Source organism: Gopherus flavomarginatus, chromosome 2 (genome assembly GCF_025201925.1).
Source record: "Gopherus flavomarginatus isolate rGopFla2 chromosome 2, rGopFla2.mat.asm, whole genome shotgun sequence".
Taxonomy (NCBI): domain Eukaryota; kingdom Metazoa; phylum Chordata; order Testudines; family Testudinidae; genus Gopherus; species Gopherus flavomarginatus.
In genome coordinates this window covers 201908122-201922951 of record NC_066618.1, presented here as the reverse complement: position 1 = coordinate 201922951, position 14830 = coordinate 201908122, and the positions used below count along the sequence as shown (strand labels likewise).

Genomic DNA, 14830 nt, shown 5'->3' with positions numbered 1-14830 from the left:
GAGGTCAGACTAGATGATCATAATGGTCCCTTCTGACCTTAAAGTTTATGAGTCTATGAGGTGCGAGGTCAGCTCCTCTGATGCTGCTTAGCACCAGCAGATCTGGAGAATCCTTCTCCAAACCTGCCACTTGCTCCACCCTTCATAAGAAATACTACCATATTCTGTAGTAGTAATCCCAAACACTATAGGCGTGTTGCAGTGTTGTTGCAATGTTTTGGACCATTATTTCAGAATACTGTACTATTTTTTATTACTACATGGTACAGGCAATTTACTGCATCTTGTTTTTATGTTTAGCTGAAAGGAAATCCCCAGATCAGAAGTTTCCAATTAGGTTATACTGCATACTTCAATCTGGTAAATAGACTTAAAGAAGCAGTGGAGGAGTATTGTTAGTCCAATTGCTGTGGAACAGGTGGGCTTCTGCTGTTCCTTTAAGATGTTTTCTATGGAGGTGGGAAATGGGTTTCCATTGTTAGTCCCCTGAAGACTATATATGTGGAGGAGCAGTTCAGCTCTAATTTTAAGCCTTAACAAGGATACTAGCATATATATGGCAGAAGTTTGGCAAGCTACAATCCTGTGTTTTTTCTGAGTTGAGTGAGTTTTGTGGAGATAAGGTTTGATTTGGGATGGGAGTTTCCAAGGTCAGACTAAGTTGTCAGGCTTTTCACATCTATGCATAGAACAAGCATGTTTTCCTATTTAGGGGGAAACAGAGTTCACACAGCTAACTGCATTAAGATTTGCATGAGCTGTTCATGTTGTACTGAATCCCAGAGCAAGTGTAAATTTCAGTTATCTCCTTTTTCGTATATAACCTTTCATGGCATAGCTTATTTGTCTGAACTCCCTCTAGGCCTGGATTCCTATTTGTTTTGATGACCAGTGTTTAGATGTAATGTTGTTATTGCTCATAAAACAGCTATAGCTGTGTAATAAAAGGCTTTAAATATTATGGACCACATTTTCAAGTACTCTGTACAGAAGCCCCCCGAATTATGCAATCATTCTGTTCCAGAAAGCCTTGCATAACTCGAATTTTGCGTAAATCGGAAATGTATACCTGTATGTTACACAAAAATTTCCGCAACTCGAAAATCCTGTTTCTGGCTTATGGAACTTTTTCCGTAAGTTCAAATTTGCATAAGTTGGGTCTTGCGTAACCCAGGGAACATCTGTACTCATAACTGAAACCTGAATTTCAAAACAGTCTGCACCCACTGTGAAAAATTTAATGCAACTCATTTTGGTGCCTAAATGGGAACTAAAATGGATTAAAAATCTGACCCCAATTTTGGATGCTGAGCTCTTGAAAAACATGTCCACATATGAGTGTCATTTAAAAGTTCCTCCATCAGGGTCTGAAGAGGAACTCTCCTTTTTGGTCTTTGTGCCTAAAGAGTCCACAGTTTTCTTCAAAATTTTCAATGAACTGTGTTGCTTTTTTGTGGTATGACAATCAATATTTCTCAAGTGTTGTATGACTTTTTGTGTTCCTTTAATGATCTAGTAGAATATCCCTAGAGATGGCCTCAAACCAAAACTTCTGATCAAGATTTGAGTTTGTATTGGAGTACAGGTCTGTCTCATCTTATACTGGGGTTATGTTCTGCAGGCAGCGTGTAAAGCGAAAATCGCGTATAGTCAAAATTACATTGAGTGTAATGGCGGGCGGAATCGCCCACACTACAGAAACAGTATTTAAATTGTTATTTTTCTCATTTTTTTTGTTTTTTTCTTGTTTTTGCTGACCATGTGAAGCTGAAATCATGCATGTTAAATGCACCTAAGATGCGACAGACCTGTACACAACTCAGAGCTATCACTGTGACAGAAAGAATTGTCACAGACTTGAATTAGGAAAAGTTTGGATTTGGTATTTTGAAGCCCCAGATTGGGGAGTTCATGGATTATTGTGCAGCGTATTGAGTAGAGAAGCTTTGGATTTAGGGCTCATCTGATCATTAAAATAGATGTGTGTGTCATTTGTAGGCAAGCATATCTGATTTCTAATAGCACCTTTTGAGGTACTTAAGGAAAAGATGTGAAAATCCTTGAATTTACATGATAGATGTGCAGTGCAAAAAGCATTTGAGCATTTTGTATGTTTCTTGGAACAAAATATGTTCTTATAAATAATGGTATGTGTGAACTCCACCTGTAAAGGCTTACAGAGATTTAAGGTTTATGAGCTTTTTTCAAAAAGCCTCTTAAGCCAATTGAGTAGGAAAGATGTTAATATATACAGTATTCTTCATGCTCAAGGAATCTCAGTGTATAAAGTAATATCCATATTATTGGCTGTGTAGTCAAAAAGAGCAGTCAAATGTGGATTCATAATGGGTGGTCGAGACACTGAGATCATCGGAAGTAATTTTGGTTTGCTTCTTGACTTAAGTATGTCATTACTTGCAGGGCTTTATACTTCCCCAGAGTACTGCACTTTAACATCAGTAGTGTGTTTGAACCCAAGTCCTGTGTGAAAAACTCAGTTTTTGGTGGAGGTTGCATTATTCTAACATCTAGCCCATAGTAGTACTATTTGGTTTTCCCTCAAGACTAATGTTTTAGTATTTGCAGCTGGTTGGAGAACAATGACAGATTTGGCATCCATAAGTTTATCCGAAGAATGGAGAGCTAAACCCTTTATTTTCCCAGCCCAGATCTGGGAACTGGGAAAGATGATATTGAGAAAAGGGATACTAAAGATTTTCTATATCGATACAACTTTAACAGATTGCAATCAAAAGCAAAAAAGTGGTCTCAAGCTTCAATAGACTTATTGTACTCACTCCATAACCCCTGCAATGGGTTAACACCAAGTTTAGTTGTTAGGTCAAAAGACATGTGAAACCCACAAGCTCTAATTCACATGCATTCAACTAATCTCCATGCCTGTAAATTTACTTCACATGGCTTTTCAATCCACAAATTTCCCCCAGTAGGCTTGTTCCTTAGCTCATGGTTTTATTTTGGATATTTTATTCAGGTTGATTCAAACCCGGAAACTGAAAACATATCTATGAAAAATCCTTTAAGGGAAAGCAGCCTGCAGATTTCTTCTGCAGTCATATGGGTGTGACTAGTTATCCTCAGAATAACTTCTGGGGATGGACAGCCCACCTATTTCTAACAGTAGTTCTCAAAAATCTTCACTGGTTCTCTTTGCCACCTGAATAGCTGCTTTCTAAACTATGGGGCCAAAGTAGGGCTAATGGCTTTACTGATTTTTCAATTTGTCAGGAGTTCAGAAAAAAAAATGGGTTAGGTCAAACAGAATCCTAAAATTGCAAAAAGTTGGAAAATTAAAAAAATTTTTTGAACCAAATGAAACATTCATATTGGCATTTCATAGTCATTCATAATGACAATAAATAGTCATTGGACTAGAGAGAGAATGAGTGACAATGACTGACTCTGTAGCCTGGCTGTTATGGCTCTCACCTACGATGTACGAGACAGCTCCAAGCTCAAAACCCTGCTGCGATGACTACTTAATTGTTGATACACAGAGAGACTGACTGACTGTCCCACCAGATCATATCATATGTCAATGGCTAGGGCAAGGGTAGGCAACCTTTCAAAAGTGGTGTGCCGAGTCTTCATTTATTCACTCTAATTTAAGGTTTCGTATGCCAGTAATACTTTTTAACATTTTTGAAGCTCTCTTTCTATAAATCTATAATATATAATTAAACTACTGTTATATGTAAAGTAAATAAAGTTTTTTAAAATGTTTAAGAAGCTTTATTTAAAATTAAATTAAAATCCAGAGCCCCCCGGACTGGTGGCCAGGACCTGGGCAGTGTGAGTGCCACTGAAAATCAGTTCGTGAGCCGCCTTTGGCACACGTGCCATAGGTTGCCTATCCCTGGGCTAGGGCATTCTCTTGGTATGTGGGACACTCAAGTTCAAATCCCTGTTCCACATCAGACAGAAGGAGGAATTGAATCCAGGTAAGGGCCTGAAGCACTGGTTTAAAACTTCTTTCCCCTGAATTGTTTATTTTTGAGGTCAAAAATATTTGCCAAAACCATTCAGCCATTAGTCAAAAAACATTATGAGATCATTGTAGGCAAATGTTAATTTGTTATTGTAACGAATAGCCAAATAGCTACTAGATTTTCAAGAAGCCCTTTCACCATCCTCTTATATTCATTGTAACTTTACAATGTAAAGTTGGGGCAACTTATTGCAACCCAAAAGAAAGGAAAATTCTTCTTGGAATTTTCAGCTTTTAATGGGAAGTTAAGTTTCTGCAGGAGGCGGTTGGAGAACAAGGAGTCAGGGAAAGGATTTTATATTAGATGTTTACCAAAAGCCTAAAGATTACTACTGTAAATTATTTGCCTTTTGGCTAATCAAGAACACAGATCCATTCTCCTTTTGAGAATCACAATAGACTTTTATTTAGTAAGGCAAAAGTTGTTAATACTTTCCTTTCTCATTTACCTACTCTCATGTTGATTCATGCCTTTATCAGTGGTTTATAAATTGACATGCCTATTCTTTCATCGGTCTCCGGGCATCATCTTCCCTTGAGTTACAAATCAGATCTTGTGCCCATTACTTAAGCAAACTCCCTAAGGGTGTAAAATGTCATTAAATAGCACAAGTTGTATTTCAGCACAACTAAAATGCAAGTGAGATCACCAGAATGACTCATTGATAATGGCTGCTTTTGGATGTGAGGAACATTAGCAAAGACTGATCTATCTTTAGCTGGGCACAAGCAGTACTTGGACTTACTGCTCTTTTGACTATCTGACCCAGATATTGGATTGTAGCCAGGTCAGAAGGATGGGCCCCACTTTTTGAGGGAATCTTTTATAAAATAAACATTCAAATTTCTGTTATATTACCCCCACTAAATATATATCTGTTTGCCTGTGATCCTATGATTGTCATTTTGGACACTTTTTACAGCAACTAGACACCTGTGTCTGGCCTGTGCCAGCTGACTCAGGCTCACAGGGCTTGGTATGTTTCAATGCTGTGTAGACGTCGAGGTCAGGCTGGACTCTGGGCTATAGGACCTTGTAAGCTGGAAGGGTTCCAGAGCTCGGGGCTCCATCCCAAGCCCATAAGTCTACAACAGCAGAGAAACAGTCCAAGCACTGTGAGCCTGAGTCTGCTGGCATGGTCCAGCCACTGGTTTTTCTTTGCTGTGTAGATAAACCCCAACAGGCAAATGAGCTACTGACTCCTAGTACAGCCCTAATAGGGTTAACAGGGAAAAAGACAAGGAGTCAATTGAATGTAAAACTGCCCAACTCTGTACAGGTGCTCTCTGATCTGGTTTTACTCTGTATCCTATGAGAAGTGCTTTAACACCACAATGAACCCCTGACCATTCCTCGCTATCTGTTCAGTTCCAGAACTTTCCAGTTCTATTGAACCCATAGCATGATGTTTACATCCTAATTTTTTTAATAGTTTACGCTTTTTTTTCAGTGTGACTCTAGTTCTGATAAAGGTGCACTATTTAGCTACAAAAGTTACATCAGATAGGGAGTCACAGTACAAGTTGCTCCACAACACCCAAGCAAGGCCCCTATATCCTGGAATGGAGGGTCTCTTTCTACAAAGGAGGCATTGATCAGTGCCAATGCCCATTTAATCTCTAGGCTTTCTGTGGAGACTACAAAGATAGGCCCAGATCCTGCAATTGCACTAGGTGGGCCGACCCTTGTGGTTGTCTGGATACTCATTAATTTCAAGGAAAATCCACAGGGGAATGGAGTTTGGGTTTAGTCGCAAGAAATGGTTAAATAATTCTAGCTGATGTGGTGGGTTTAGTGCTGTATGCACATTTTCATTGTTACTACAGATCTGTGAGTAGTCTAAGCAGTAAAATTAATCATATTTATAAGTGTTTGTTAGATTGAGGCTTCTGTGAACTAGATATGGAAAAACTATGTAGCCAGTGGTGAGCTGGAGCCAGTTCACACCGGTTCACGTGAACCAGCTGTTAAATTTTGAAGCAGTTTTAGAACCAGTTGTTAACCTGCTTCCCTGCGAGGGGTTGCTGCGGCTTTGATGGGCTCTGGCCAGAAAGTGATGTAATTCCTCCTCCAGCCTCTGGGGGCGCTGTGCTGTGGGAAACATGTGGGCTACTGTCTGGCCCTGGCCATGGGCCCTGTTACTGCTGCTGCTCCCTCAACCCCTGGTCCTGGGTCTCCCACTGCTGCCTGGTGGGTCCCCGGCTGCTCTGTTGGGCCTGGGCTACGTCCTGCTACTCGGGCTGCTCTGAGCCACTCTCCCCGTGAGTACCCGCCACCCTGCCTGCAGCCAGCCCCTGCCACACTCCCTGCCCTGTCTCCAGCCAACTCCTGCCGCACCCCCTTGCAACCCTTCCCGAAGCCAGCCAGCCCCGCACCCCCACTGCCCTGCCTGCAGCCAGCCCCTGCCTCCAGTCAGCCCCTGCCCTGCCTCCAGCCAACCCCACTACCCCTTGTCTCCAGCCAACCCCGCTTCCCCTTGTCTCCAGCCAACCCCGCACCCTCCTGTTTCCAGCCAGCTCCGCACCCCCTGCCCTGCCCACAGCCAGCCCCATACTCCTTACCTCCAGCTAGCCCTGCCCCACACTCCTGTCTGCAACCGGTCCCACGTCCACTGGTGCCCTGCAGTCAGGGCCGGCTCCAGGCACCAGCCCAGCAAGCAGCTGCTTGGGGCAGCCAGTGGTGAGGGGCAGCACATCTGGGTCTTCAGCAGCAATTTGGGGGCGAGTCCCTCACTCCCTCTTGGAGCAAAGGACCAACCACCGAATTGCCTCCGAAGACTGAAGCGGCGGCAGTAGAGCTGCAGATCACGATTGCGGCTTTTTTTTTCCCCTCTCCTTTTTGCTGCTTAGTGAGGCAAAAACCCTGGAGCAGGCCCTGTCTGCACTTCCCAGGGCAGTAACCCTGCACACCTGCTTCAATGAGGGGGGCAGGGAGCAGCTAAGACCCACACATGTGCACACAGCCTCAGGAAGTGGCGAGGACCCACTTTTTTAAAAAGAACTTTAGTTGGAGTTAACATGCATGTCAGGCTTTTTGGTTCTTAAATTGCCATCCGGGAGGAATTTTTAAAATTTTAAATTTTAAAAACTCCTCCCAGGAAAATACAGACATATGGTAACCCTATTGGTACATAAAATACATACTGTGGCACATCCCTTAAATCAGAACTTTTTATGGGGAACTGGTTGTTAAGATTTTGGCAGCTCATCACTGTATGTAACCCATGATTAATCTTGCTCTTATCTTAATTTGTTTGTATAGTTGCTAATGATATTTTGGGGCGGGGGGACAAACAAGTCTGCAATTTGTTAACCCAGGTAACACCATATCTGAAACTAAAAGTTTCTGAATTATTGTGTCTCTGATGCTGTGAATTCCTTCATCTACCATTCTCCTTCAACATGATTGTTTTTTTACTCTTTGTCACATATGGGTTTTTAAAATAAAACCAGTCAGGGCCTGCAAAAAGTAAATCTAAAATAAGACTGTCTGATTTTTTTCTAAAACCTTGCTGGCTTGTACAACCTTTTTCTGCAGTAAAAGCTAGCGATACCTTATAGCCTTTCACAGTTGTCAGACCATATAATTTTATCAAATAATTGGTTCTGATCTTCACAAAACTGCAAGTAACAAAGTTCACATTATTTTATTTAAAACTTTTCTGCTGTTGATGGAATTCTCCTCCTGCCCTTTTCTTGGCTTAAGTTGCTGGATTCTCTCATTTTTGACCATTTCTAACCTATTTAAAGCTTTTGATAAGTGCCTGTTATCTGATTTCTGGTACAAAAATCAATTTGTTTGACCGCAGCTTTTCCTTTAAAATCTTGAGACCATTTGATACACCCTTGACATAACCTCCATCTACCTGTCTTTGAGTAAATAAAATCACTTTTTAGATGTTCATTCTCCATCACTTAGTAAACTGTTTTTTTGTTGTTGTTACTTCATTTCATTCCCCTTAGTAATGTACTGATCAGCATTCAAAAAGCCTGACTCTGTTGAACTAAGATAGTGGGATGTTCTAAGTTGGATTGCAAAAGACCATTCTCATTCCAGTACTAATGACTGTTAACCAAAGAAACAAGTTACTCTGGTTACCCAGGTAGTTGGCTTTAGTACTGAAGTTACAATTTAAAACTTCTCCAGTAAAGCCAGGTGTTAAAGCATTGTCTCCTCAATGCAGCATGCTCTGAGTACTAACAAAATAATCCATTAAGTATAAAGCCCTACTTAACGTGCGATATTGCAGATTATGCAGTATTAGGCTTCCACCACAATTTTGACAGCTGGAGCTTCGCTGTGCATGGATCTAACAGAGGGATCACCAGCCACCTCGGGGCTGAGAGCAGGAGCCCCCTCTCTCATCCCTGGGCAGCCAGTGTAAACCCCGGACCCCTGCACTTAGCCCCGGGCAGCCGACAGCAGAAATTCATGTAAAAATAACAATGCACTTTACCACAAATATTAAGGTCCATTATTATTTTTCCACAATTTTCCATGGTTTGTCCACAACTCAACTGCAATTTTTTGACAATCATCCTGCAATTCATGTAGAGCCTTAATTAAGTAATAATAACAAAAAACTGCTTATGTTCATCTATTATTAATTGTCTTATTTCCAAAATGCTTCATTCCATTTCTTTAAAATTTAAAACAGTGTACAATAAAATTAGGATGGAAAGTGGGGTTTTTCCTCGTGGGTGAAAACTGGTCTCTGACACTTTTAAAGAGATGGTGTGCAAAACTGGCTCTGTCTTGTGTTTAAAAAAATCCTTTTTCTTGATTTTTAAGAGTATTAATCTATGTACAATAGAGAATGGAACTAGTTAAAAACAATAACTTACACTGGTTAACACTTCCCCTTTTGAAGTCTGACTTGTGCTTTATGAATGAAAAGATAAAACTACAGAAAAATAAAGAACTGTAGTTTCACTTGTATGTTTTCCTTTTCCATGTTCACATTTTTTAAACATTTATGAATCTTACAAAACTGTTAAATTGTGCATCAAGTTGATTTTTTCCTGAGTGTCCATGAAACTTCTGTAGGATGTGCTGGCTGGATAGCCCTTTAACTTCACCCAGAAAAAAAAGCAGATATTTTAGAAATATTTTTTCTCTTTTTCAGCTGGAGAGACTACAGTCTGAGAATACCTCTGAGTGGAGAAAGAGAGAAATACTTGAAACAGAAAAGCAAGGTCTGGAAAGAGAGAATAGAAGGTTGAAGGCCCAGGTGAAAGAAATTCAGGAACTTCTGGATAAGAGAAATAAACTGCCATCAAGTAACTTGGGTTCTGATTTCAAGACAGCACAAAGTGAACTACTGGAAAAAAATAAGGTATGGACTTTATTTGGTAGTAGATCCAAACTTGGTTCGAGGAAGTTCTCAGCCATTAGCACAAATTTAAAATAGTCACTAATCCTGGAAACATTGATTCAACACTGATGTAACGTTACACACAGGAGTATTCCTACTCAAGTCAAAGGGATTCGTACATGCATCAAGTAGTGCATAAAGTTAAGTGTTTGCAGGATTAGGGGCCCTAATGTATTGCTTAATTTTATTTTTGAATGGATAGCATGTTCTTTGAAAAAAGGCTCTGATGGGTGTAGTCATTCCATAAAGTATTACAGTAACAATAATAGTTCTTCAAGATGTTCTCCACATGTATTCCACAACCGTTTCTCCTTGCTGGCTAGTACAGAACCCTACTTCTTTTGGGATTCTGTACTGATGAAGGACCTAAGGGTTGGTTGGCTCTTCTGAGTCCTCAGGTGGTGGGGCTATGACACCTAGAGCACAGGTTTTACTGCAACAGACACTGCTGGCCAAAAGGAACCCATCTCATGCCACCAAGAGAGGAATCCATATGGACCACACATCTCAAAGAACCAAAGCTACTGTGGATAAGTATCTGTTCTTTTCTGTGCCTCACTCTGAAGAAACATCTCCTCAAACTTCCCCCAAAGGTTTTCATAACATAATAGAAGAGTCCTATTAGTTAAATTATATTGTCCACTCTCTGGCCAATATAGGACTTTCCCCTACATTACTTGTATTCTCCATTGCTTCTCTAAGTGGATTGTTGTATCTTAGTTGTTCAATTAGAAAACAGTTGGGCTAAAATAAGAAATAGTTCGTTATTTAAACTGAACCCTGCTGTGTTTTTTGCTCACACTTTATATTAAGGCTGCATTTTATAAAAGGTTAATAAATGATCAATAGCTGTTTTAAGCATGTTAAAGATATGAGTAGTATTTGCCATAGAACAGTGATTCCCAAACATTTTGTCCATGCACCAACTGCATTTTGTCTTTCTTATGTGACCCACCCACGGTTCAAATTCATAAGCCAGTGTCCTTCTTTGCCTCCACCTCCTTGCCTTGCTGAGGGGGCAATGCTACCTGCAGCAGCACCCTTTGCTCCAGCACTGCAATCCTAATCCAGGCTCACGCGAGAAGGGAAGCCCCAAGGGGGGAGGGGAGAGCTTGAGGGAGAGCAGGAGTGAAAACAGTGAAGAGTGAGCTCACCTGTCACTCACTAGGCCTGGGCTGAGCCTGGCTCCCTGCTCCAGGCATTTTGATCCGGTGCACAGGATTGCAGCACCACTCAGGTCTGGACCAGCCATGCCTCCATCATGACTGAGTGACATTGAAACCCCCTGTACCAGATTGCAGTTACACTCACTCAAATTTGGCTCAACACCCATTCATCATGACGGAAGAGTGACTGGGCCAAACCTAAGTAGTGCTGCAACCCTGGGGCCAGATTGCAACACCCAGCATGAGTCGCAGGTGGGCTAGCTCTGCAACCCCCATCCACCGACAAGGCTTCTCCTTCTCACCAGGCCTGTGACTAATCTAGAACTTGGCCACAACCCCCCGGGATGTATTAGCAGGAGTGTAGTAAGCAAGACACAAGAAGTAATTCTTCCACTCTACTCAGCACTGATAGGGCCTCAGGTATAGTCCTGTGCCCAATTCTGGGCACCATACTTTGAGAAAGATATGGACAAACTGGAGAAAATCCTGATGAGAGCAACAAAAACAATTAAGGGAAGAGAAAACATGATCTATGAGGAAAAATTTAAAAAAATTAGTTTGTTTAGTCTGGAGAGGAGAAGACTGAGGGGGGACATGATAGTAGTCTTCAAATATGTAAAAGGGGCTGTTACAAGAAGGAGGTTGATAAATTGTTTTTAACCACTGAGGACAAGAAGGAATGGTCTCAATTGCAGCAAGTAGGGTGTAGGTTGGACATTAGGAAAAATTTGGTAATTGTCAGGGTGGTTAAGACTGGAAAGACTTACCTAGGGCAGTTGTGATATCTCTATCATTGGAGATTTTTAAGAACAGGTTAGACATACACCTGTCAGGGATGGTCTAAATAATATTTAGTTCTTCCTCAGTGCGGGGAACTGGACTAGATGGCCTATCAAGGTCCTGTGATTTGGGAAATACTTTTATAGATAGTTATAAGCACACCAATAGATGGTCATAAACCTTGGTTATAAGTGTCTTTCTGGAGAATATAACAATCAACTAACTATTTATTAAAATACCTATTATCTTGTTTCCTCTGCATTAAGGATAAGTTTCTAAATAGTTATGAAAGCATGCCCATGAGGCCTTTCTTTTTAAGGTCTTAAAAGTATTTAGCTTACTTATTACAGAATTAGCCCACCCATAGCATGGATGCATTCAGAGAGATTGCAGCAGTGTAAATGAGGATATAATTAATGTTATGACATATTATTTCCCATGTGGTTTTGCAGTTTATTGCTCCAGTAGCCCTTGCTGTTATTTTTAGGAAAAAGGGAGGAGAGAGTGAGAAGGAGTGTGTGCCCATGAGTTTGAGTGACTGCAATTGTATGTTCATTAAGTAGTAGCTTATGTGCCTTGAAATGGGGTCAGGTAGATACTAGGTATAGAACGTGTGTTGGAGGGGGTGGTGTGTGTGTGTGAGGGGATTCACGGAAGGGAGAGGGAACAAAAGAACCAGGGCCACAGTTTGTTACCCTTACTTGACTTGAGTTACATTAGCTCATTCCAGGAGTAGACCAACTGGAATCTGTGGGACTCTGAATAAGGTGCAACTTATCATGACTGAGGGTGCTGTCAACATTTGGCACAAATGAGCTTCTGTAACTTTTTCGTGCTTATTGTTTGTATGTGATTTATGTTGTTTTGCTTTATTTAGGGCTGTGAGTAAGCACCAGCCATTGAATGGACCAGGTGTAAACAAATAGCCTATAGATTCTAACGCAGACTGTTTGCCAAATAAATGCCCCTCTCTTATCCCTTCCCCATTGCCTACCAACAAAGGAAGGATTGGAGATGAATCTATAGTCTATGAACAGTTATGCCATACAGCAGCAGTTTTCAAACTATGAGTCAGGACTCCAAAATGGATCATGACCCCATTTTAATGGGTCTGCCAGGGTTGGCGTTAGACTGGCTGTGGCCCAGGGCCAAAGCTGAAGCCTGAGCCCCACCGCCCAGGCTCAGGATTCAACTTCAGCCCAGGGTGTCAGGACTCAGGTTAGAGGCCCCATGCCTGGGGATGAAGACTTTGGGCTCTGATTTGCTCCTCCCAGGCAGTGGGGCTTGGGTGGGCTCATGCTTCGGTCCCCCTTCCTGGGGTCATGTAGTAAATTTTGTTGTCAGAAGGGGGTCACAGTGCATGAAGTTTGAGAACTCCTGCCATAAAGATATTTTAGAATTGTTTCCCTGTACTTAACATAGGCAACAATGGTAGCATTACCTGGTAGTAATGGTTGGGAAATATTGATTCTTTAATGAAAACCACTGGTGCCCAGTAATAAATGAAATAAATCATATATCAGCAAAGGTTCCTTAAATCTGTTGGTGTTTGTTATGTATTCCACAAATTACAATGTGAGTCTCTGTAAGGGTGGAAAGGTTCTCCTAGGAGGAAAGAGGAAATGCTTTATCTCTTTTTTACCCAGGACATTTGTAACATAAAATCAGACCAGAAGGAAACTGAGGAATCTGATTGTCTTGCGTCTGCATAAGAACTATACTAGTTCCCAAAGAAGCCAATGCAATAAGAATTTATGTGTCGATTTTTTCCAATCTAGTATAGGTAAAAAAAATAATATTACACCTTTGTTTTCATTTGGACAGTGAAGAATCAAACTAGGGCTAGATGCTTCCAAATCCCCAAGACAGTGTGGCAGTTCTGATGCATGTGTTTTCAACAGTAACAGACTATTAGCATTTTTTGTAACTATTTTTCTTAATATTGACCTTGTGAATGATTCCTTTAGCTCATCTTTTCTAAGGGGACTTACTCCAGCCTTTAATTTTGAACTTGCATTTTAGTGTGCATAATTATATACAAATAATGATCTCCACCGTCATTTGGGGTAGCAATTCACATATAAGTGCCATGAATGCAGACAAGCATTTTTTGGGCACAAATGTTAGTGTGAAGATATATGCCTACAAAATGATGCCATGCATTAAAAATTAGGCCCTAAAATTCTGAATTGTCAGTGTGTTCAAAATATTTCCATTGTCAGTTTCCAAAAGGTTAACTTCGGTTGTTTTGTTGTATGCGATCAACAAAATTGGTGAAACAATTGAGAGAAGACATTGTTTTTTATGTGGCCCTATTGACTGCATTTCCTGGAATGGAGTTTGCATTTTAGAATAATAGTTATAATGTTTGACAAATAGGCTGGCAACTAATGTTAAATTTATCCAAGTGGTTCATTTTAGAAGGGATCGCAATGAATGAAAAGACTATTGAAAATATAAATCAGTACTCAAAAGCATATTATTTACTGAAGGAGATTTATTACCTTCAACTCTAAAGATAATTTTGAACAAAATCTGAAATTAATTTTGTTGAGTAGTAATTTTGTTTTCCAGTGCTAGCTCTAATTATTGAGGTAAAGGTCTTCAAGCAAAGATCTGCTAAGTAATGTATCTATTTATCTAGCTTTAAAAATAAGTACAAATACAATAATTAGCTGTAGGGTATAACTTTGAAGCTACTACTTGAGTAATGTTTCCTCGCTTGCTGTTTTGTCTTTGCAATAGTCTTGTAAAGGTTTCATATATATGCAGTCAAACTGGGAGCAAGAGAGAAAAGTCAGTGATTCTCTACCAGCTCCATCACAAAATAACCTTTGCATGCTAGAATGTGATCATCAATAATTTCTGTGCTCTCCCTCACTGAGGTTCAGATATAACCAAGGACGCTGCTGGGAACTTCAGGCTTGGTTCCTTTTTGACTTAGAAGAGGAGGAATGGTGATACTCGTCTCAGTGGGGCAGTAACCAGTGAAAGGGATTAAATTTTTCTTTGTTTTTGAAATTGAGGAAAAATCCAACTTTATTTTCCAGTGGAAAAAGGTGGTAGGAGGAAAGTGAGGGTGAGATTTTTTTCTGCACAACCTTTAAACAAAAGAATTCTCGTCATCAAAACCTCACTTTTCAGTGAAAATGTTCTTAAAAATACTTTGATCAGCTCTATTCTCAAGGATCTTGGTAAAAACTATTTTTCTGTTTGTTTATTTGTTTTTTTTTAAAACTTTTTACATCCACATTTGTGTACTCCTAATCCCCAAGTTTCAGAACTGATGGGTATTTCTTAAACATGAAAAATCAATGAATCCTTAATCAAAGTGAAGCCTGTTGTATTACCAGTCCCTTGAGATATGTAACCTCCCATGTTATATTTATTTCATCTTTCTTATCTTCCCCCACAGGCTGTCATAAGATAATATGGTGGCTTCTGACAGCAAGAGGGCCACCATCCTCCCTGAGGGCAATTTGACTTCTGTTGTAAACAAT

At 40.4% G+C, this 14830-nt stretch overlaps 1 protein-coding gene across 1 annotated transcript in view; it reads left to right on the top strand.

Annotated features, from left to right (window-relative positions):
• CCDC102B (coiled-coil domain containing 102B) overlaps positions 1-14830 on the top strand; it is a 342057-nt gene that overhangs the window by 114456 nt on the left and 212771 nt on the right. Inside the window, exon 6 of the mRNA XM_050938820.1 lies at positions 9136-9345. Within this exon, the coding sequence (XP_050794777.1) occupies positions 9136-9345 (210 nt within the window). The remainder of the gene's footprint in view (positions 1-9135; positions 9346-14830) is intronic.